Here is a 24,044-nt window from a genome sequence, read left to right as displayed (position 1 = left end):
ATTTAATGCACGAGCCGATTAGTGTGTTAACTGAAAATCGTTTAATACCCAAAATTGGTTTTTAAAAGTCATGGTCATCTCAATAATCGAATTCGTTTGTTTAATATATTTTTATTCGATTCATATTTATGTGTCTTAAAGGCTAAACGCATATGTAAGTACATTGATAGAGTTGAGTTATGGGTAGGACTAAAAAACGGGTAATTTATCTGACAACGCCTCACTGTGATGGGACGTCGTCGTCGCTCCGTGGATAGAATATATACAAAAGGCTGAAAAACTAGGTCCTGTAAAGCGGAAGCTCTTCCCGTCACATCACCACATCCCGGCAGACGATCTTCGTTTTGGAGGATGCCCTCTGACCGCCGTACAAGTCCGAGGAGGCGGACGACGAATAGTCGACGTGACTTCCCGCCAGTGACTGTTCCTGCCTGGCCAAGAAGCTATCGGCTATGGCTCGATCAAGACCCGTGTACTGGAAATTAGGAGCACCGTCCAGGACATCAGCCTCAGATTTGCGACGCTGCCGGCGATTGGCATCAGACTTTCCCGCCCGCCGCCGCCTTCGCTGTCCATTGATCTCCGCCGACTTGGTGCTCTTGTGTGTCCGGTACGTCCCGCTTACGCTGGCCGGGTGGGCGTAGAGCACAGATTCAGGCCCGGGTCGCATGTAGGGTAGGGTCATCCCACGGTAGTGCGGCGGCAGTGGAGGCACAGGAAGCAGAAGTCCGGCGCCCGGCGGCGGAGGTGGCAAGCGTGTTGGTGGTGGTGGTGCCATCTGAATATAATTATTTCAACAAAAATCGATTTTTAAATTTTCAGTAAATGTATTATTTAAAACGTCATTATTTCAAAGTTATCTATTTCGCCTTGTGTATGAATAGTTAAGAAAATCTGACAAAAGCTTATATCTGAGTTTAAACATCTCCGAAATATTCAATTGGCCCAGAGCTTTGTTTATACTTTTAGAAAACAAATTACTAACCAAGCACTAGCTGAGTACTAGCAACAACATATTTCTAGTTCTAGTGCTACCTTTCATTTCGACGGTAATTCAAAATGGCATAATAGCATAAACTCTCCTAACAAAAATTTAGCTGGGCTAGAGCTGCAGATTACTGGAAACCCATTTACTTTATAGGTTCGAACAAACCAGCCCACTGCTGCTCCACGCTGCTCAAATGGTCTAGTATACCCCTTACCCTCTCAGTCACGGATTTGGAATCTCAGGATTCATCTTACCCCAGTGCCGGCGGTGGAGGGAATGAGCATGATCTGCCGCGATGGAGGCGTCAGTTTGCGGACTGTGGGCGGAAGGCTTCCCATCTGAGTGGCATACATCCACATGGCCGCCAGCTTCTCGGTGTTCATCTGCAGGAAATGAAGTCGCATTAAGAAAGGACCCACTTTATTCAACAGAATCCCGCCCACCTTTTCACTGCCATTCAGAGACATCGCCTTGATGTACTGGTCCACCTTTTGCTGGTCCAGAGCGATTCCCGAAGCATTCGACTTGATAATCACGTCGCGGAGCTCACTGTGTTCCGTTCTGCAATAAAGTGGAGAAGAGTATCATTCCCTCTAGAATTTTAACTAAGTTACATTAAGTACTTAATTATACATATGTAGCTATAATAATAAATAGTTAGCTATTAGACACTCATTAAAACATTGATGTGGGTTCGCGTTTCATGACGCCAATTTGAAAACCAGCACTCTCCAAGACACTTGACGTCCTCGTTGTTCCTTCGAAGCGATAAATATTTTGCGTCATTTATAGAATTTTTATATTTCGAAATTAAAGAAAGTTAACAAGATTTACCGCTTTTAAAAATATTACTATATTTTAGTTACATGGTGAATTTTGGTATTTTTCACTTTACATCGTTGGTATTTTGAAAACGCGCGTGCAAGGCCACACTGTGCGCCAATCGATTTACTTTGTAAAAAAACACACCATAAATCCGCAAAGTTGTCGCCGAATAGCGCGTTTCCCGTAGCCCAGTGCACTAGATCGGAGACCCCACGTCGCCGTATATGTAAAGCAGCAGCCAATATAGCCGATAAGCCCAGTTTTCCAAAGATCAAGGGAATCAAGTGGAAGAAGCAGCACAACAACAACGCAAGCTCGCCACGTCAGTGGGAGTGAGCGAGAGCGCAAAACACTAGCGCACGGGAGTAAACGAGAGATCGATAGACAAAAAGAACGAAAATGTTTAGTAACTTTAAGGAGCGTATTATTTCGGCCATAGCGCCCGACTTTCCCCCCCTGCCGGGCAGCGGGGAGCGGGCCATTGGCGCTGGAAGCGGGCACCATCACAGCTCGCCGCACCAGCGACTCCGGTTCGGCGGCTCCGGCGGACACCCAATGCCGGACAAGTTCCCCTATGCCCGGCCGCCCTTTCTGCAGCTTCTCACGCCGGACGAACTGCGCGCCTCGGCGGACCACAATGTGCGTCCCATCATCGTGCCGCGTGACATCAACCTCCTGCCCTGGGGCACCGGATACGCCGAGTGCGTCAATTCCGGCAAATCCGAGTGGAACGAGGACCAGGGCGCCTTCTGCCGGTAAGTGGGGCAGTCGATGGTTCTATTGATCCCCACATGGTTCTATTGATTTTACTAGGATTTTGATCTGCACCACCAGAGTGCCCATCACACTAGATTAAGATTACCTATCTTTGTCTACAGCATTTATTTATCTCCGAGACATTACTGTCCCATCTGGCCTACCCATTTAACATTTGCACTTATGCATATCTTAAGAGAGAGATTTCTAAATCAAGAAGACCTCAATTCTTACTGGGATCCTACTGAACTGAAAGACACTTCTCTTGCCTCCAAATATGTAGAAATGTTATTCTTAGGACATTCTTGTTTCTATTTACTACTGTTTCCAGTCTCTTCAGGATTTTCTTTTGCTCTTTACTCATTTTTCTGTTTATTTTTCGTATCTGTTTGCTTACTGGTCTCGCTTTCTAGACAAACAATATTTAATGAAATATAAATTTAGGTTGTAGATATTTGCCGAGGGTTGCGCCACTAGAACTGAACTCGTGATTTTATTCTTAGAGATAGAGGTATTGTTTTAAATGTTTTCTTAGACGCGAGTGTCACATGTCCGCAAAAACCAACTAAGAGAATTGTTTACGCATGTTGAAGATAGTGCTTAGAATTAGTGTATGCCACTTTTTGTGCACTATACATGTTCAAAATCAATAAGGTGCCGCATGTGGAACATACATAACTTGTCTAGCACAGTCACCCACAATTAAGTACAGAATTATGTTAAGCTACATTCATATTTCAATGAATACTGAATAATTTACCATGTAACTAAGCTCCTGTGTTTTTTCCCGTACATAGGCAAGTTCTTTCGGATCCGGAGCATAAACACCCAGATCTCCCTTACACATACTTCGGCATTTTCGACGGACACGCCGGATATGGAGCCGCACTAGCTGCCTCGCATCAGTTTCATCACATCCTGCACGAGAAGTTAGTGGACTGCCTGGAGCTGCTCCTTCCACGGGATGCGGACGCCACACATGGTGGCGGGGATGGCACCAAGCTGAATCCCACATTCCCGCACCCCATTTACTTCCAGCGCCGGGTGACCAAGGACGAGCTGATCATCGGGGCGCTGGAGAGTGCCTTCTTCAACATGGACTCGCTGATAGCGCAGGACAGTGATCGTTATCGAGATGCCGGCGGTTGCACCGCATGCGTTTCATTGTTTATCGATGGCAAGATGTATGTGGCGAATGCCGGAGACTCCAGAGCTGTGCTCTGCCAGCGGCGTGCCACTCCTGAGAGGCCACAAACAAATACTGACTCTGGAATCGAGCCGGATCCCTTGGAAGCCAGCTGTTATCCAGTGCCGTTCTCGGCAGACCACACGCCTGAAACTGAGCGCGAACGTCTGCTGAATGTCGCCAGATTGAAACCGCACCTCATGGGAAACCATTATGTGGCCATGGAGTACGCAAAGCGGCCGCACGTCAAGGACATGGGGCAGCGCATTCTCTGCCGACAGGGCACCATGCGTGGCTGGACATACAAGACCCTGACCATGGAAGATCTCTGCATGCCGGTGGTCAACGGCGAGGGCAAAAGAAGTCGTTTGCTGGGTACGCTAGGAGTCACGCGCGGCTTTGGCGACCACGAGCTTTTGGCTATCAACACAGGTATTCAGATAAAACCATTCCTCACGCCTCATCCCGATGTCAGGCAGCGAGATCTCACACAGGTGGTTTCCATTCCGGATGAGGACAACCGGGATGGCGACTACGGCGTGCTCGTCATGGCCACCGATGGCCTGTGGGATGTGTCCGAAAATGAGTCCGTTTCTCGCACCGTCTTCCAGACGCTCTCAAAGTATCCAACGGAAAAACATCGCTATACGATGGTCGCCCAGGAGCTGGTGGCCCGTGCCCGTGGCAAAATCAACGACTCCGGGCATTGGCGACTAGCGGATAGCAAGGCTGCAGCCACTGTTGATGACATCTCGGTGATTGTGATCCCGGTTTGCCAGTATTACAAGGAGCACGTGGAGTGGACGCAAAATTACAAACGAGATCTCGAACATCGTCGCCGCCAGGCTCAGGCCAATATGGCCCAGGAAGCAGTCAACGTGCTCAATGGCGTAATTGCCGAGGAAGCTCACGTAGTCGAAGAGGAAGAGGAAGGCGAGGTGGTTGTTCATGAGCCTAGGACCTCTCACAAGCAAGCGGAAGCTCCAAGGCGGGTGGACGGGACGGTCGATGACACCCTGGTGGTAGAGCTGACCCCTTCGCTGGAGCAAGTTCATCTTAAGGACCCGGATACAGCAGGTGAGCAAGACGTCCCAAGCTAACCCGTAAACAATAGTTCTTCAATTAAAGTCATAAAGGAATCAATCTTAGAAATTATCTCAATCACAGTTGATCACCCGCTATCACTCGCTATTATAATATAGTTTCTTTTACGCGAAAACTGATTTTGTAAAACCAAAAGGTAAAGTTTTGTTTATCAAGAACTAACGTTGACTAAACATTTCTGTATTAAAACTGCAATAAACGAAGAGTTTTGTCTGAGAATTATAATAATCATCATTTTTGTATACAAATTTGTACCCTAATGAAAGCAACGCCTACTTTACTTTTCAGCAGCCGAGTCCAGCAAGGAGAAAACTAATGATAAGGACAAAGAGGCGGGCACGACGCGACAGCAGTCACAACAACAACAGAAGGGTCGCAAGGGCAAAGGCAAGCACTAGGACCAAGGTCCTGCCACACAGGCCTATACATTAGACACAGCAATATTCGAACGGATACAGATGCGTCAGTAATAGGCCCATCTATATTTTTTTACACTCCACACACGAGGACGAATTCAAAACATTCAAAGTTTACATAATTTGCTTATGTACAACCCAAAACAAAACAGAAACACAAGTCAACTTAATTAAACTGTACAATATTTTGCTGTAATGAAGTGTATTTATTTTACTCTAAAAGATTGATAGATGAACAAAGGATGAACAAAGCCCCACAGTAACGGAGGCGATATTTTCAATTACACAAATCAAAACCTTATGATTCCAAATGAAAACATAAAAATAAATTTAAGCCGCTATAACATAAACAAAACTATTAAAATAAAATAAAAAAACAAATATTGTTAACTAGAAACTGGAGAGAATTATTGGGATAATTGATAAGAAACACAGGCGATAAGAGAAGGTTGACTTCAGAGGCCTACAGAAAATATTTATATTCTTCTGTTAACGAAATTGTACTGCACTGTATTAAATTGAGGTTTAATATGTTATGATCAGCATTAGGAATATCTTTTGACCTGAAGTTTATGTATAGTTGTATACGCTTGTTCATAAATACGTAACTTTTGGTTGCATTGTAAACAGGTAGAAAGACCTTTTAAGCCCATCCACTACCGTTTTGCGATAGGACCTTATCTAAACCGATACAAATGAAGCGAAAAAAATGAAAATGATTCACTTGCTGTCTCATACGGCAATACAATAAAAATGTATTATGCGCAATCCCCATTAGATCAAAACCATTTTGAACTGTTTATTTTTATTTCTCTTTCAATAAATTTCATTCACTTTGGTTTGAAAAATTCAACTTTACAAAAATTTCGAATTGGTTTAATTTAATTAGTTTATTAATTCACAATTAATAATGGAATTCGTTCATAGGGCTGTCTTAGATCTGGAAGCAGTTAAAATCTATGTACTATGAAAATATATTTACGCATTCATATATATGACTTTGATATAAATGTTCTTGGGGAAATCAGCGAGAGCTGGCTTCAAAGTACATAGTTTGCTTTTATTGTGTGCTTAAACTGTCGGTTGTCTCTGTCTTCTCTGTGCAACCCGAACATTTTTGTTACGAACCGGTCAGAATAATAAATAAACAATTAGAGTTTTTATCATAGTAGGCCACTTTTGTAAAGGAGTTTTACGATTAAAGTATAAACGAATTTTAAATAAATAATTGTGCAGTCCAGAAATTTTGCTGGAATAGATTTCTCATAAGCCCGTGCACTGAAATCTTATTTCTGCCTGTAACTATTTCCTTGTTTCATAATTTGTGTATGAATCTATTCAAATATAAAGCAAGGAAATATATTCCTTTCAAATTGGTTGGTTGTCATCATTGCAAAACATAGCATAGCATAGATCATTGCTGTACAACCAACATATTCTGCAAAAGATTATCATAACCACTATTAGGCGAAAATGTTCTGCACTTTGCAAGAGCTCTGTGAAATAACTTCTGTTTTTTATGGCAATGTGTATATGTACATTGCTTACACTCCCTCCGCAGCTAGCTAATTTAATATGTATTTTAGGATAATCATACCATTTACCCCTCTAACCACTCTGCATAACAGCACGAAAATACAGTTTTATTCTAGGGATGTTATCTATTTTAAAAATTTGCAAGTTTAACTAACCTTGTTTAGGTGGTGTATATTTGTATATTAAGTTATTGTTTTGTTTTTTGGTAGCAGTAATTTCAGTAGTGGCACAGCGCATTAATCATTGTAGCACACACACACACACATACGGGAAGCACACACACACCCTCCTATGCACAAACATGCAGCCACATATAAGCCTAGAAATCGTAAGGAAATTTCTGATTTCCAGGTGGCTTACACATGCAGTTTGCAAATGAATTGGTTTCGGTTTCACATGGATCTTGTACATAATTTATTCGATTTGTTTCAATTTTCGCTTGTATTTTATTTTGTTTATTTCCTTCCAACACAATTTCAACAAGTTTCCTTGGCAGAAATAAAACAAAAGTTGAATTGCATACGAAGGTGTAAAGGTCGCTCATAAAATCATAAAATCACATTTCTGTTGTCTTTCAAGAGGAAAACAAGAGAAAACGCTATAGTCGAGTTACCCGACTATCTGATACCCGTTACTCAGCCAGCTAGTGGAAGTGCGGAGAAATTTCAACGCCGACTGTTTTTGGCGGTTTGTGGGCGTTAGAGTGGGCGTGGCAACATGAATCGACAAACTTGCGAGGCTTCTATGTCTCTGGAGTCTGTATGCTTAATCTCAACTTTCTAGCTTTTGTAGTTCCTGAGATCTCGACGTTCATACGGACGGACAGACGGACATGGCCAGATCGACTCGGTTATTGATCCTGATCAAGAATATATATACTTTATATGGTCGGAAACGCCTCCCTCTGCCTGTAACATACTTTTCAACGAATCTAGTTTACACTTTTACTCTACGAGTAACGGGTATAACAAGTTGTTGGGCAGCAAGATCAGTTTCGTGGGAAACTAGCATAGACTGCATGAATGTCTGCATAAACCCAAGTTGTTGTTTATTCGACACTATCCTATCTGTATCTGTAATTCAACTAGCTCGATTAGAGCAGTTTCGGCTCTAAATCATCTTTCTTTATCTGGTTACAGCGCAATAGGGAATGCTGAATGGTAAAATGTATGTTGGAAGACTTTAGCAAACGAAATGGGAAACCAATTTGATGTCACAACTGTTGCTCGGCATTTTTACGACTAAACTGTGCATTTCGGGACTTTAAGGCAAGTTAGCAGGATTTACGCTTCTTAATTACAATTAAATAACAATATGAACCCTTGCGCAGTGTTGGAAAGAACTTGGTTTAATTTTATTTTTAAGGGAATTATTGATAAAATACTCTTCTCTGATATCCTTTGCCTTATAAACCCGAAAGCATAGTCTCCGCTTTTATGTACACATTCTGTATAATATGGTAGTTATGTATGTATATCTTTTGCTTAGTTTCTTATATCATTGTGCAAATTGACATTCCAAGTAATAATTGTGGGAAACTCTTGTTGTTTGATTCTCAGCTTCTTTTTTAGACTTATTATCTTATTACACAGTTTTTTTATGTCCTTTATGTTTTTTTTCTTTATAGTTTGGCGACAAAAGTTGTTATAATAATATAAAAGGAAAGTGGCTTTTATTCTTGTTCTTTTTTTTGTTTTGTTAATACTTTTTTCAGTTTTCTTGTTCATTTTAATTAATTAGTTAAACAACAATAACACGGTGATGTTGAAAAATTTAGCTACGATTAATTTAATTAAAAATATGTATGCATTTTGTTATATGTTGTAAACTTGTGTGTGCGAGAAGCTTAACTTCACTTCAGTTTCCAGTTTGGGATAAATATTGTGGCATCAGGCATCATCTGGGATGATTCTGGCGCCACCTGCACACACGTTCTCTAGGCCCTTGCTTTAGGATTCGTTATATAAATAGCTATATATATAGGTGTATATCCGTATTTGTATAGTTATATATGTGTATATAGATGCCCCGCTTTATGCTTTCATATAAAATAAATAATTAACACTTGTCAAATACTTAAAGTTGGGCCGATTCCTCGACTCCTCCACACTAAACCAGACGCAGTTTGGTGCTGCGGCAGCGTTGGCGAGGATAGCCCACCGTATTTGGATGTGAACCAAGCTTGTGCACATTGCCCTTGACAAGACGACGATGAATGGCACAGCAGCATTGGATTAGAATACTATAGAGTCGGAAAACTATTCGGATTATCTGCCTCTTGGCCTGGCGCCGCGGACACCATGGAGCCACCCAGGATTAGGAGTGCAGGTTGGCTCGATCTTTGGCCCGCCTCTTGGCCAACATGGAAAGTTCTACGGGTCCCACATTCGCCGCCTGAGGTATGGCAATAGCCCGGAATGTGGCATCAACAGCTCCTCGTAAAGCCATGGAGATGTGATTCTGTTGCTGCTGCTGGGCACCTAGCGAAAGTTGGCACCCGGGCGCCACTGCATACTCCGTAAGCTGTACGCCGCCGGCGAATTGTTCCCGCAGCCAGGTGTGCTCAAGAATTTGCGCCGCCGTTGGCCGATTCTCCGGTACTATGTGTAGCATTTGGCGCAAAAGTTCTTTGGCAGGCACACTGATCAGTGCCCAGCGACTGCTCGTGAAGTCAATGTGTCCCGATCCGATGCGCTTCAGTATCACGTCTGGGGAATCATTTGGAGTGCTGGCGAAGGGAGTCCTGCCAGATAACATGATGTACAGCAGCACACCGAGCGACCAAATGTCGCAAGCCAGATCATAGCCCTGTCTCTTCAGAACCTCAGGAGCCACGAAATTGGCCGTGTAGCAGGGCGTCATTAGGAGTCCGTTGTCCGCGCGCAACTGCTTTGCGAAACCTAAGTGGAAATCAGTAGGTTACTCCTGCTACCAAGAAGGAATACGCGCACAGAGAAATATAGCCTTGCAGAAATAAATACCAGTTTTTATGAACTCTAACTTAAGCACCAGTTCGCTGTGATTTTATACCATGATTCTAAATGATAAATGCTGCCAACAAGTAATTTCAATTTCAATTGCAATAAGATGAAGTTTTAACTCACGCATCAATGTACATATTCAGTTTGAAATGGTAAAATCCTTAGAAGTGGAAACAGTTCAAAATAATATAGAAAACAAATAATAGCAAAACCTTCTAATTACTATAGTTAGGCTGTTAAAGGGAATCACATTTGTCACCAGCTGGAAAGTTAACTGCAAGGCTATAACCAAATTTGAACTAGCTGCGCTGCCCACTCACCCAAATCGCAGAGCTTCAGTGTCTCGGGAGTTTGCCGCATGCTGGCATATATCATATTCGAGGGCTTGAGATCCCGATGGACCACGCCATGCTCGTGGAGATATGCTACCGCGGATGTGATTGTCCTTAAAACCGCGCCCGCCTCACTCTCGCACATCTGACCCACGGCAAGTATGCGATCGAGTAGCTCGCCACCCTTCAGCAGCTCCATCACGAGATAGGCGGATCCCGTATCTTCGTAAACAGCGTACAGGGTGACGATATTTGGGTGGTTGCCGTACCTCAGCATAATCTCCACCTCCTCCCAACAATCGGCGGATGTGGATGTGGATGCGGCGGCCACAGCTGCCTTTTCGATTATTTTTACTGCATAATGTTTCTTGGAGGCGCGATGCTCGCACAGCCGGCAAACTGAAAAGGTTCCACGTCCCAGTTCTTGCAACACATTATATTCCGTATGGAAGTTTCCGGGAAGGACACCGGGTAATGTTCGAGGGGCTCCCACGGGAGCAGCAGGAATAGGAGATTTACTATGCAGCGGACTGGCACTGGTGGAGCAGCTATTCGAGCCGGCACACTGACCTTCCAGGAGGACAGGAGCCACAAAGCTGAACCCGCGGAATATCTCATGGGCAGATGCGGAGATCGGACCACCCGGCGAATCCCTGGGGGACTTCGAGGTGTACTCCACATCAAAGTAAAAGGCATCGTCTCGGCTAACCGCCGGTATAAAAGGCGGACGCACCTGCTTTCGTTCTAATCTCACCCAGTCGATGGTGGCGAAAAAGCAGTGCGCCTTGATGTCCAGAATTCCTTGGGCACCCGCACCCAAACGATTCTGGGGGTTTCTTTTGAAGAGAGCCCGCAGCAGAGACTGTGCCTCCGGCGATAGATTCTCCGGCATGCCCAGCTTACTTCTAAGGATCTGATTCATAGTCTCCTGGCGGGTTTGGCCATGAAAAGGTAAATTCCCTGTTAGCATTTCGTACATGAGCACCCCGAAACTCCACCAATCGGCGGCAAAATCGTGTCCCTTTCGGTTCACAATCTCCGGCGCCATGTATTCCACGGTTCCACAAAAGCTGTAGGTTTTTGAGCCATCCAAAGGCTGCTTGGATAGGCCGAAGTCCGTCAAGGCTATATGGCCATGCTCGTCAAGTAGAATATTTTCCGGCTTCAGATCCCTGTAGATAATGCCCAGCGTGTGTAGGTGATTCATAGCTAGCGCCAGTTCCGCCAAATAGAACTTGACATCTTCTTCCGTAAACATAACTTCTTTCGACAGACGGGTAAACAGATCACCACCACGAAGAAAATCCAGTATCAAGTAAAGTTTTCCGGGAGTTTGGAAGGCATAGTGAAGACGTACGATAAAGGCATGGCCCACGTCCGCTAGTATTTTTCGTTCGTTGGTGCTCCTTACGCGATCTTTTACTTTAAGGGTGGCCTTTTTGAGCACCTTCATGGCGTAAAGCGTTCCGGCATCTTTGCCTATGATCTTGCGCACTAGGAACACCTTGCCAAAGCTACCTTCGCCCAGGACCCGTAGGAGTTCGAACTGCGAGGGATCGGCCTTATCGTGACCCTCCTTAATTACTTCCTTGAGCTCGAATTCGTTTTCGGTTTCGTCTAGGGGCTCGGTGTCTTCCAAATCAAGTGCACTTCGTCCAGTAGCCCCTTCTCTTCTACTGCCTGTTTCTACGCCTCCCTGGGACTCGGAATCACTCAGCTCCATTAGTTCTGGCGGCGGGCACAGTGTTCGATGCGTCGGCCTTTCCCTGTCGGAACTACTGCTGTCCAGGACTACTGCTGGTGAGATGTGATGCTGCTCGAGGGCCGCCTGCAAAGCAGATTGCTGTTGCACCTGTTGCAGCTGCTGGCGACGCTGCGATGATTTCACAGTGGTCACCGAGGAGGTGACACCGCTGCTGCCTCCACAACTCTCTTCGTCCTCGGTGGGCGTGTGTTCCATGGGCGTGACCGCCAGGCTGCTGCAGCCGGACGAGGTAATTTGCATGCGCTGGCGCAGCTGCAGGCCCAATCCGCTGCTGCTGCTACATTGCTGCTCCGCATTGTTGTTGCTGCTGGTGGAGGACACATGTTGCTGCTGCTGCTGAGGCTGCTGGCGGAGATCCTTTTGGGAATCGGCCAGCGGCATGACTTCGATGGCTGCTAGCGTTGTGAGGCAGCTGCTCCTGGCGGTTCTTTCGTTTCCAGATCCTGCTGCACAATTTTGGCCAGCTAGAGCCCGAGTCCCACCTGCGTTTCCAACTTCTCCTGCTGCTCCTCCTCCTCCTTCTCCGAGCTCTCCCTGCTTCCGATTTTTCTTTTCGTTTTTATTACTTCCGCTGCGTGGGCGTCGCTGTCGACTGCGCTGTTGCTTCTCCGGATTTCTCTGGTTTCCGTGCTGCCCTTACGGCCAACAAGCAGCGCTTTCTTAATGCGCCCTCGTTTCGTACGCCGTCTGCTTTACTATCCGCTTCGCAATCCGCACAGCTGTGTTGCTTCTTATCACTATTATTTACACATTAACAATAAAGTTTTTTTTAGAGCCTGCAAAAAAATCGATGTTACCATCGATTACATCGATAGTTTTGGCTTTCCGAAAACATCGATTCACTTTTCGGTGCCGATGTTTTCAAAATGCGTATTTACCAAATTTCTGTTTACACTCAAATTCATTTTTTCGAGTTCAGAAGTCTATATAACTCAAATAAAAGAAGCTTTTAAATATTGTTTTATTTAAGAATGTGTTTGCCCGTGTGACCGTGCCTTTGCAAACATACCGAACGTGTAGAAAATACCAACTCGTTATTTGCTAACGATAACTAAAGTCACTATCTATCTAAAAACCGTTATTCTATCTTCCTATATTCTTTTTTTTTATAGATTTTTGGAGAACATTTTCTGAAGTTTTGTTGTACAAAATGGCCCAAAATTAGCGTCACGAGGTTTATGGATGGCCCCTAATCAACTACAAATTGTCATCCCAATAAATACGAAATTAAACATTTATATATGTATAGTGGAAAAGCCTACTTACTTTGTGCAAATCTGGAGGGCGCATCGATAGACGGATACAATACTGACCACGAAATGCAGAAACAGGGCAAAAATTAGGCCGCATGCTGCGGAAACCTCGCTGTTGGCATTGATCAGGTCGAACTGGAAATGATGAAACCATTAAAGAAACACGCCTCAATGCGAAGAGACCTGCTACGCGTACCTGTTCGCCCTTTTGCTCCGCCAGTCTGTTAAGATCCCTGGACAGTCCCACTCCGGAAATGGCCAAAGCCAAGGTGCTGCTGGCGATGCAGACCAAACTGAGGGCCAAGAAGGCTGTCTGGGTCTTGCGCATGCTCACAACTCCGAGGGAGCCCGTAACGGCGGCTATCAATCCCGTCCAGATGCCGCAACCCGCCAGGGAGAGCGCTGCCTCACGGACGATCAAAAGGGATCCCAGGGCCACCAGCGATATGGCCAGGAGCAACTGGAGAGTGCCCAACACTATTTGCAGTGGAAATGCCGAGCAGCATTCATTGCTCGCCTTCCGTTTGCGCCGATCTTTCGAAGACAGCGATAAGGAGGCACTGCCTCCGCCTTCGCTGCCTTCCTTGTACTTAATAAATTCTGGAGGACAGCGCTGTTTACGGCTGATCCTGGAGTCCAAGGTGTTGGCCCCACTCTTGGTGCCATTCACCTGCACAGAAGGAAAAGGTATTTGTTACAATATTTAATTGTGTGAGGTTTCATGTGAGCGTGGTATCACAGAAATGGAATATTAAAGATTCTAGTTTGAACTAATCACCATTAACTGATTAAAATTAATTGATTGCATTGTGTGACCTACCTGGTTTGGGTTCCGCGGCGCTATCGCTTCCTCCAGCTGTTGCTTGAACTCTTGGTGCGAAATCAACATGGGCTTATTATCCTCGTCCTTGTTGGCTTTTTCCGCATCCAAGTCTAAGGCGGCGGATAGGAGTTTCACAGCAGGCGGCTTTTCATCGTAGACGGGACTCGAATATATGTGACTCTGGGCATCCTGACGCGCCTGATCCTGGTCCTCCTTCAGTTTCCGATCCTCATCCCTTTGGAGCATGCCAATTTGCGAGTTGGTCAGACTTCCTGATCCCGCCATGTTTGTGGTATTCGTGCTCTGCTCGATGGTGGTCACCACCTGATGCAGTCCCTCACGATTCAGGCTGCGATCAACAATGGTGTCCATGCTGCCGGTGGTGGAATCATGCGAGTCAATAGTTCGGGCCGGCGATGCCGAGTGACGGCCACTGAAATCTCCGCCGCCAGGCTGCTGATTACTGGTCTCTATCATTGCTGCTGATTGGCCGAGATAATTGGGTTATGATGATAGGTGATGTCACTGATTCATTGACAAGCTGCAGGAAAAAGGGCAGAACATTTAATTGTTAAAACTGATATGAAAAGTTGTGTTTATTATAGCTTTAAATATTTAAAGACAAATCGTTGGGTATTATTTTATAAACAATTTGACATAAAACTTTTTTATAAATGCATATTGAAAATGCAGATACACATATGCAATGAATATTGTTCTTTTAGAAAACCCATGATGGTTAATCTAAAAAATCGGCACGAATCCAGCTTTCATAACCCTGTCGAGTGTAGCAAACTTGTGCCCTGAACACTCGCCATGCCTTTGGATCAGCGAATCGACAGCGATCACCCCGCGGCATAGCAGGTTCGTTGCCAGAGTCTTTTGTTTGGCGCACACACTTTCGAAAGGCGCTCACTTATCGCTTATTTATCCGCCGATCGATTGTCTTTTGCCATTCATCGATCACTTGATTGATCTTTTCATTCGCAGTTTGGTCGCATAATTGCTGCAATAATCGCCTGTTCTCCGCCAATATTAGTCCACTTATGATACCTGCTCAGAATCCGATCAGATTAGATCCAATCCGATCCGATACACACTTATCGAGTGTCAACCGGCTGGCAATGCCAGTATTCTGCCTTGGAACACCTTGACATTTGTCTGCCGCTGGTCGGTCGTCATTGTGCTTCGCTATTGCGAACCGGTTAGCACTTTGTTGGCAATTAAACAAAATCAAAACTGAAACCGAAACCCCTAACTGAAATCAAAAGCCAAAAAAAAAAAAATCTAAATAGCTTGACAAAAAACGCAAAGGTACACAAAAAGTACATTCCTTAACTAATAAAAAACTATACTTTTTTTTTAAGCATTTCCTCCTAAAAAGTTATGTTTATATTGTTTTTTAGGTATGATATAATAAAAACTTGTTATCTTATTATTATTATCTTAAAAAATGTATGTACATATATAAATTATGAAACAAAATTTGTTTTCTAGTTAGTACAGTAGGTAGTGCTACCTACAAATAAAAAAATTAAAACTATATACTTTTAAGTTTTATAAATTGAAAAAAATTAGGTTATCCCTCCAAATTAGATTTTCAAAAGGTTAGGACCATTTTCCGAGGTTTTCAAGTAGATGTTAAACGCTCTTAAAGACGGGTGAGTGGCATGGTTTTGTTGCGGGGGGCGTGAGGTCGCATTGTTTTGGCGGTACCATGCGGCGTATGCGCGCTATCGTTTGAAGGTAAACCACTCAAATGGCATCTGATATGGCAAATTGTTTGGTGCAAGTGGCAAATTGGTTGCTAACTAGGGGAGTGGAGCAAGTACAGCCCTGCAGAAGTGATCGGCTTAATTACAAAAATTCACAAAGATAAAAAGAATAGTAAAAAGCATATTAACCAAATCAAACGAGTAATTACCCGACATCATTAAAGAATAAACATAAATGCTTTCTCTTAAGTCTCAAAATAAACCACAAAAATATCTGGTTTAATCCGCACCTAACTTATAACAAACTTCTTCCAGAAAACCACTTTGTTAATTTCTTCCGATTCATAGCCAATTAAAATATAATCAAATAAATATATCCTATCCTCATATCCCAAATAAAAGACACGCTGAAGACAGAAAGGCATGCTTTTTGATTCCACCTCCACTTAGAAACTAAAACTGGGTCTCTAAATGCTTAAGGCAAATGCAAAACATGCAGGGGAAGCAGTGGAAAAACACAAAGATGTGCTGTGAGCTGTAAGCCCAGGAAAGTTGATATTTAGTTTGGTATATCTCTGTTTGCTGTTGACATTTCGCCCCATGCAGTGAGTGAGCAGTCTTTTTTCCCCTGTTTTCCAATGATTTTCCCCGCTTTGGCACCGACGACGACAAAGCTTTCCACTGTCCCAAGTCCGGCTGGTCATTTGTGGCACTTTTCATTTTCACTGTTGTCGCCTTGGCAGCAATTAGGCGTAATTGGCCAGACACACACCGCCATACGTGTACGGCTCTCTTCAATTAGCACTGGAACATTTACCCGGCTGCCTTCGCTTTGGTTTCGATCAGCCGCCATTCCTTTTAATTTGAAGTGCTGTTTTCCATTTTCCAAACGCAAATACCCCAGAAGCCATTCCCACACTCGCAAGTGCTGCCGACTTTTGAAATCCAAGTTATTGCACTAAAATGCCGTATTTTTGGTCTAATCTAAAAAGGTATTTATTTGAATTCAGCCCAAGATTGTTTTTCTGTTGGAAAATACAAATGTGGCAAAGTACATAGTTTCTAAAGCATAATACTTGTGGAAATAGCTGTGTTGAATAATTAAGAGAAAGTATAGCGAAAAATAGTCGTAAAAGCCAAAAAGCTTATGGCTTTTAGTATTTTAAATACTTGCTGCAATATTTAGTGGCCAACACTGTTGCCAAACAGCAGCTGTTGCTGCACTCGAAAATCGCCCAAGCGCTTAAACAAGAAAACCGCGACTGCAACATCAGAAAATAATGCAAAAAAAATCCAAATTTACCGATAAATCAGCACAGCAAATGACCGAAAATAACAAAGAGATTAGGATAAACAGTGGGACGTTAACAAGCTAAATTGCGATTTAAGTTTATCTAATTGAGAATGGGTGCGGATGGATAAATAAAAAGGAAATGAAAAGTTGGCATAATTAGCCAAGAAAAACCAGTCAAAAAATCAGGCATAAAAAAACTCAGAAGAAAATTGACACAAAAATTCACAAAAGCAAGTATTGAATATACATATGTATATACAACATTGAAGCTTCAAGAACTTGTATAGAGAACTAATGAAACAGTGATGGGTTTTTACAAGGCTTAGAACTTCATTTAAAATGTTATATGTTTTGTAATATGTTTTTAAAATGTATAATTTTTTTGTGGTGTAACGTGCAGGTTTGCAAAAAGTGCAAATAATTTGTTTTGTCTCCAAACGTAAATCTCTCTGCTGTTTTTGGCCAAAAGGGCAAATCCAACGGAATTATGACAAGATGAAAATAGAAAAACGGAAAAAAAAGAAAGGGGCTGAGGCTAGAAGGAGCTGGTGGCTTGTTAATGGCCATGATAGCCATGACGACCATGACGGCGTGAGGGAAGTGGGATGTCGATAGGTTTTCCTAAAAGCAAAATTGCACCGGTTTGGCAGCAGAAAAAACTCCACGGCTGCGGTCAGCTACGCCGTCTACAGATGTACGAGTATGTATGTACGAGTATATACCTGTATTCAATGTAAATATATCAACACTTTCACTGGCCGGCTTCCAATGTTGGCCATAATTTTGGTGGCCAATTGATTGACATACACCAATTTTCGCCCAAGTATTTTTTAATGGGAGTCAGCTTGGATGGAGGATTTCCTCACATTATCGGCATTGCTCTTCCAGCGGAACCAAATAAAAATATCTTTTCGAAACCATTTCTTGCGTGCCAGCCAGCCGCTGAGGCAATCAATTGGATTTCCTAATTATTCACATATCGCATCGTTGTGCTTCCCATTGCTTTTTCGGCTTAAACGAAATTGAAACTTTGCAAATTCGATTAAAGTTATGACAGCTGCAGCCAAATATGGAATGTTTGCGCAGCGCTGAGCGTGGCTTAAATTATGCATTGAGGCAAACGCCAAGGAGGGGTGCACACTCGCAGTGGGATGGCAAAGATTCAGTTCGAGGAGTAAATGGTAACCCACATGAGTTTCAACATGGAGAACGTTTCTCGATTCCCGCTCAGATCGTAATGTCACACAACAAGCTGTAGACTTTAATTACAGTGTAGAACCAGTGAATCGTGTAACACAAATTGGAGAATCGCTCCATGCAGGCAGGGGAAATACATTGTTTAATAGTGATAATAATGAATTTTTAGACTTAGGTATCACTCAGGTATTACCAATAAACAAAATGATTATTTCAATTTAGTCATTGAGCATGATTTACTCTACGTAAAGTACAGTAACTTGATTCCCAAACAGACCACCTTTTCCACTGCAGACACTTCAAGCAGCTGCGGTTGCTTAGACTGAGTTTTAAGTGCAGCTAAATGTTTTTAGATTTCGGGAGCGAACGTGGATTGCGAAAGCAACTTTAAAGCTGTGTTTGGAGCATAGCATTAGTGTGCCTTGTACCTATTCACAATGCACTATAAGACTTTTTATTTGCCAAGAAAAATGGTGGAAGATAACTCAAGTGCATGGAAATATTTGCTTATTTTGCCATTGAAAAATTCTTTGCAAAATTCCGTACAATCAAGCTATCGGCAATTGGCTAGCCAAAGAAAATCGGTAATAGAAAAGACACCTGCAAAAATAAAAAGATAAAAACAAGCGTTTCGAGTACGAGTATGTGAAAATTCCCACAACATTGACTGACTGACTGACTGATTGACTGCCTGACTCATGGCAAATATAGACAAAGTCAAGACACGAGATGCAGTTGCAGATGACGGAGCTTCCTGCTACCCACGCAATCGTGGCTCGTTGCTGTATCCATGGTATCGTGGCTGATATTATATGATTAGATGTGATGCATGTTTGCGTCGCCGTTGCCTTAGGTAATTAAAACGCCGCCTGCCGTGACAGACGAGCGACAAAGGCAAATTAAAATATCAAAAGAGCACGTGCAACAATAACAAATAACTGTGAAATGTGACACTGCAGCAGCAGCTTGCAACACCTGAGTTGTATCACCAGCATCATTGTAATTATCATCGTCAGCCACAGACAACAGTCAAGGAAAACAATCTTAAGAACAATCCGATGGCAAATGGAGCAGGTACTTTAAAACGGGGGAGTGGGAGACAGCAATCAAATCAAAGCGCTTGACAACTGTTTGACTAAATTGCGCTCCATTTGCTAATAAGATCAAGAACAACAGCGTCGGGAGGCATACCTATTGCAACAAGTTCGTTGTCTATTTATGTGTTATTTATGTGTCCACAATCTGTGTATCTGCTGGAAAAATAAAATTGGACCAGCACGTTCTGCTTATTACATCATATAAAGTTAAGGAAACTAGTATGGGAATGATGAAAATATGTTGTCAAATGCTAATATCAAACTGTTCGACTTGCTTGCGAAAGTGAGATGAATTTAATAAATTAAATTTAAAATTAAAAGAAAACTACTTTGAAATAGAATATAATCATACCAATTGTAATTAAAATGCTATCTACTAGTTTGTTATTTCAAATTTTTGGATTTAAACCCAAAAAAATTTCTTAACTCTATGATTTTAAGTGATGCCATTTTATTACGATATCTTAAGCAAACAAAGTTACCTCTTTATTATTACAGATATCTAGTTCCTTCTACTTCATCACATTTGGCAGTTGGCCCACTGTTAGATCTGGAATGCATGTATCTCTTATGCATGCAGCTCAAACTCTCCGCTTGAGGCCTCTTAACCCACCACACCACTCTTAAACCGTCAGTCCGCCAGTCGGTGGTATTTTTCTGGCCTGACATGAGCGGGAGTTAATTTTATGCAGGAATTCGGTCAGACAAATGAATTGGAATGAGAATAATTATGATCATGCTGATGATGATTGCAACTTCAAGCAAAGGCTGATTGCTTCAATGGGCAAGAGGGGGTTAGCACAAACATGGGCTGCATTTGAAATGCAGATAAAGGTTGAAATGTCAAAGTATTTAAGTCACACGATCTGAGAGTTGAGAGTCGCTGGCCAAATGACAATTTTGCATTGTTTACCTTTTCGGTTTTGTTTTCTTTTCATTTGGATTCGGATGTTGGCCAACAATGGGTTAAGAGCAGCCTTCAAAATTTTGGTCAGTCTGCAATGCGTCGTTTTTTTGATTTTTGTTTATTTTCCTATGGAATTTAGTACCTGACTGTTAATTTTGGCCAATGGCACCTTAACGTATACTTAACATTTTATGTTTGATGTTCTTGGGTGTATTTCAAGGAGAGTTCAGCCAGTGACAATAAAGTGCCTAGTTGTTGTGTAGTTGATTACAAGCTGTACGTAATCCGTATGAAATCATTATTTTTTGTCTTCTAATTGGAGAGGAATATTAATCAAGCCCAGGCTCCGCGCAATTAACAATTTTTTAAGGTATTCGTAACTGGTTTGGGTTTACTTAAAAGTTTAAAAACTGGATATAACATCATTAACGACAAGAGCGGTGCTTGCTTCACTGTTTTAAGATTTCGGGCTTTAATCGTTTGATTGGATCTTCGACACATTTTTGCCCTACAGCTTGAATTCGATTTTTGGACAATTAATCTTCGATCAGCACAATGATGAAAGCTCGCCATGTTACATAAGTAAAGAAGATAACTAACTAATTGCAGAAATCAGTATTACCAACGCGACCTTGATACCTGTATTGAACTTGAACTAATAATGCATTTATTTTTACAACGAGGTAGGTTTTTAGGATTAGGACTCTAAAATATTATTTTAAGTAAGTTATATATTTAGTTGCTTATTTTAAAGAGAAAATTAAATACAACCAATGTATTTAAGTCAATACAAAAGAAGAGAAGATTACTGTCGTCAATAAACGCGCTGCGCTGGAACATCTTAGAAAAAAAGGAATAAGGAAAATGCATTGGAGACTGCTGAAAATTGCTTGCATGATTCCATGATTGCAAACAATATTTGAGTCACTCGCGGTATTGAAATTTTGAATTTATAAATACCTTCATGGAAAATGTGGAAATTAAAGATTGTTAATTCCATTTGATCCCCGAACTTGCCAGAGTTCGCTGGCTGACGTTTGTCTTGGGGCTTATTAGCAAAGTCAGGTCAAATCAAAAGACTCCGACTTTGTATACACAATACTTATTCCATATATCCATATGGTTGGCTCGCGACGTGCCTGCCTAATCTGGTTTGAACAACAATCGTTGCACGCATTCCAATTTGCAGTCGCATTCGCACATGAACCACGGTCTCCGCTCCCCGAACTGCGGACAATTAAGGCGGCAAGGTCGTCGCCTTTTGCCGCTGCTGGAATTAGAATTGGAAATGACTACGAGCAAATGAAGTGCACGAACGGAAAGAGATCAAGCGGTGCGTCTGGCTTGCAAAGTCTGCAAAATGACTTACGCACTTGCCACAAACACTCGAAAACGAGTGCAACGCACGCGGCTAATAGCGGCTGGCCGACAGGCCAACTGGATAACTGGATAACAGCCATAATAATAATAATAATGGATAATAGCCATAAATTGGCTATGGCCGAGCTTATGAAATACCAAAAAGCGACCACAACACAAGATATCTCGGCGGCAATCAAAACGAATCGAATCGAAATGAAACGAAACACTTGCCCGATCGCGAGGAAATGAAGTGGCGGACCAGGCATATTATTAGATGGAACTGTCGATTTTTGGAGGTTGGGCTTAACACTCGAAGAAGTATTGCAGAAATAGCGAGCCCCTACACAGCGTCTAGAAAGACTCTACAATGTACTATAAATATATCGCCTAATATAAAGTACTAAGGAAATGCATTTTTGGTGTAATATATTCCCTATACACGAGCTCATAAGGACTGTTTAAGCTTCTAGCACGAATACTATTTGTTTTCGTTGAATAAAAAGATTGGCTGTACGACTTCAATATTAACTATTTGACATTTGAGACGCACTACACCTTTTCTGCCTGTGCACGGTGCGTCTGGTTCCCCCTTTCACTTTCAATTAGCCAGTGGGCAGCCACGCGGCTTTTTTGGCCTCTTTGCAATTTTCTCGTTTTCGCTTCGCATTTATTATTATTTATAATATGCGCATTTCGAGGAAAAACTTTCGCTGCATGCAACATTTGGTGTGTGGTGTGTTGTGTGTAGTGTGCGCTGCATTTCCTGCAATTATCGCATAAGTACGCGTGCTGAGGGCGGAGAATAGAGTGGGTTGTGGGGGTGTTGTGAGGGTGTTTGTAGCCGCCCCAGACGGATTATGAAACCAAGAGTACACATCCATATGGAGGTCCATAAATGTACCAAGCGCCATTATGCAGAGTGAAACCTATGTGCAAATTCCAATCGAATACGGCAGGTGAGATAATCGCAGTTCCCCAAATGGGAGTCTCAAGACCTTTAATCGATGAAATCACTGGCATTACAGTGCTTGATATTGTAATTACTGCAGATACATACTCATATGAACCTTTGTTGTAATTTTGAGATTGATATCAACTCACACAATTTAGAGAGAATATGTGGGAAACAGTTAAAAATAAATGACGGTGACAAAAAAACTGTTCATATTCAAATACCATTTTTCTGAAAGCCAGAACTTTGCAAGCGGGTAGAACATTTCGCAGCCCAAAATCCATTCAAGTTGGGACCAAATCAATTACCCCGCTTACTTGTGACTCACAAACTACTTCATTTCAATACTTTAGCCTTTAACATTGTTTCCTAACTGCCAATAGCCATTGCGACCCCGACCAACAATTCCCATCGTATTTGGGCCACAATCCACGACGAAATCTTAAAAACGAGTGCAGTTTCTTTGCAAAAGTCTTGTCAATTGCCATTGCTCTTTTGATTATTGTTATTTTGTTGCTGGTCAGGCTGAATAAAACAATTACTTAGAGGATCTACTCCGCGAAATAGAAAGTATTTATGAGCCGTTTTTGCTAGTTGGTTGGCTACAGAGGCAGAAAATTGACAACCTCAAGAGCGGAAGTTTGTTAGGTCTGTTAACGACTTTGCCTCGAGACTTTGAAGCACTTAATGTGCGCTGGTCAGCGGGTCGTTTAGAGCCATTAGAATGCAAAAACATCTCGAACAATTACGAAAATGTAGCGCTAAACATATTTAAATGAAAATAGTTAAAGGGGCAACCTCTACATTCCTAGACTTCAAAATCTGCAGTTTGTGGCAGCTTATTCCCCCTACGTATGTATGTATGTAAGTCAATTAGCCAAAAAGACATCTTCCACTTAACCCATCTGTACACTTCAAAGAACTCGCACTTGTTGCTTTGGGCAATCGTTTGACTTTGTGCAATTTCTCAACTGCTGCACAGACACCATCTGTGGCAAGTTGCCTGGTGATTTTGATGAACTTTTTTCCAAATTTCCAAACGGTGGGATGCACCGCCTTTTGCACGTGCTGATAGTGTCATTTGTAATTCATTATTGTTGTTCTCTTTCGTTCACCACTCTTATTTTTTCAGTTTCTCTGTGCAAACTTACGCTAATTGAAGCGGCGTCCGTGGCCTTTGTGTGTATTATTTATTTATTATTGTCTATTTATTAGCTATTTTCTCCTGCTGCGCCTCTGCGTTGTGTTGTGTTTTGATGCGATTATGGTTGCTTTATCTCAGGTTGAATGAAATCTGCCCGCTAATTTTTCTGTTGTTTTCGCCGGCAGCGTGCTACGTGCAATTAAAATTTAACAAATTCCATTTCACTTCAACACACAACTGCAAAAAAATACGTGGAGCGATAAAATAACCGAAGCGACAATAAAGCGATCGATTAATCGGCGATTCACACACGGTACCGTTACTCGAAGGCAGACGAAAGCAGAAAGAGAGCGCAAAACAGCGAGCATGCGCGTGCGTGTTTCTCGACGTCGCGTTCGTTTCTAACTGAAA

At 42.6% G+C, this 24,044-nt stretch overlaps 3 protein-coding genes across 11 annotated transcripts; 1 reads left to right on the top strand and 2 right to left on the bottom strand.

Annotated features, from left to right (window-relative positions):
* Window positions 1-91: 91 nt before the first annotated feature.
* LOC120457388 lies at window positions 92-24,044 on the bottom strand. Of its 8 annotated transcripts, XM_039644944.2 has the most exons (7): window positions 23,641-24,038; window positions 13,963-14,506; window positions 13,339-13,812; window positions 13,156-13,277; window positions 1,432-1,549; window positions 1,243-1,371; window positions 92-778 (listed from the first exon to the last, which is right to left on the bottom strand). In XM_039644944.2, exons 2-7 carry the CDS (start codon window positions 14,440-14,442, stop codon window positions 311-313), a joined length of 1,791 nt encoding a protein of 596 aa, XP_039500878.1. In that variant the 5' UTR covers window positions 14,443-14,506; window positions 23,641-24,038; the 3' UTR covers window positions 92-310. The 8 variants fall into 8 exon arrangements, with proteins under 8 accessions (XP_039500878.1, XP_039500875.1, XP_039500877.1 ...); XM_039644941.1 differs by having other exon boundaries at window positions 1,243-1,549; window positions 23,641-24,039; XM_039644943.2 differs by lacking the exon at window positions 23,641-24,038 and adding an exon at window positions 15,019-15,204 and having other exon boundaries at window positions 1,243-1,549.
* On the top strand, window positions 1,893-5,672 carry LOC120457387 (protein phosphatase 1H). 2 transcript variants are annotated; one of them, XM_039644939.2, is made up of 3 exons: window positions 1,893-2,568; window positions 3,367-4,832; window positions 5,151-5,672. In XM_039644939.2, the coding sequence occupies exons 1-3, from the start codon at window positions 2,213-2,215 to the stop codon at window positions 5,255-5,257; spliced, it is 1,929 nt and encodes a 642-aa protein (XP_039500873.1). In that variant the 5' UTR covers window positions 1,893-2,212; the 3' UTR covers window positions 5,258-5,672. The 2 variants fall into 2 exon arrangements, with proteins under 2 accessions (XP_039500873.1, XP_039500872.1); XM_039644938.2 differs by having other exon boundaries at window positions 1,894-2,568; window positions 5,148-5,672.
* On the bottom strand, window positions 8,142-12,679 carry LOC120457386 (ribosomal protein S6 kinase 2 beta). The gene is made up of 2 exons (XM_039644937.2): window positions 10,113-12,679; window positions 8,142-9,711 (listed from the first exon to the last, which is right to left on the bottom strand). Exons 1-2 carry the CDS (start codon window positions 12,268-12,270, stop codon window positions 9,128-9,130), a joined length of 2,742 nt encoding a protein of 913 aa, XP_039500871.1. The 5' UTR covers window positions 12,271-12,679; the 3' UTR covers window positions 8,142-9,127.

The sequence above is a fragment of the Drosophila santomea genome, chromosome X, assembly GCF_016746245.2.
Source record: "Drosophila santomea strain STO CAGO 1482 chromosome X, Prin_Dsan_1.1, whole genome shotgun sequence".
Lineage (NCBI taxonomy): Eukaryota > Metazoa > Arthropoda > Insecta > Diptera > Drosophilidae > Drosophila > Drosophila santomea.
Note: the sequence above shows the minus strand (reverse complement) of the source record. Positions and strands in the feature narration are given on the sequence as shown.

What these genes read in the sequence shown, in the direction of transcription:
- LOC120457386 (XM_039644937.2), bottom strand. Translation starts at nt 12,270, where the DNA reads ATGCCGCTGGCCGATTCCCAAAAGGATCTCCGCCAGCAGCCTCAGCAG. An exon ending in ACTGAAGCTCTGCGATTTGG is followed by an intron (nt 9,712 to 10,112) that starts GTGAGTGGGCAG and finishes ATTTCCACTTAG; the next exon opens with GTTTCGCAAAGCAGTTGCGC.
- LOC120457388 (XM_039644941.1), bottom strand. Translation starts at nt 14,442, where the DNA reads ATGATAGAGACCAGTAATCAGCAGCCTGGCGGCGGAGATTTCAGTGGC. An exon ending in GCCCTCCAGATTTGCACAAA is followed by an intron (nt 1,550 to 13,155) that starts GTAAGTAGGCTT and finishes ACTTTATTGCAG; the next exon opens with AACGGAACACAGTGAGCTCC. An exon ending in CCTCCACCGCCGGCACTGGG is followed by an intron (nt 779 to 1,242) that starts GTAAGATGAATC and finishes AATTATATTCAG; the next exon opens with ATGGCACCACCACCACCAAC.
- LOC120457387 (XM_039644938.2), top strand. Translation starts at nt 2,213, where the DNA reads ATGTTTAGTAACTTTAAGGAGCGTATTATTTCGGCCATAGCGCCCGAC. An exon ending in GACCAGGGCGCCTTCTGCCG is followed by an intron (nt 2,569 to 3,366) that starts GTAAGTGGGGCA and finishes TCCCGTACATAG; the next exon opens with GCAAGTTCTTTCGGATCCGG. An exon ending in TAAGGACCCGGATACAGCAG is followed by an intron (nt 4,833 to 5,147) that starts GTGAGCAAGACG and finishes TTTACTTTTCAG; the next exon opens with CAGCCGAGTCCAGCAAGGAG.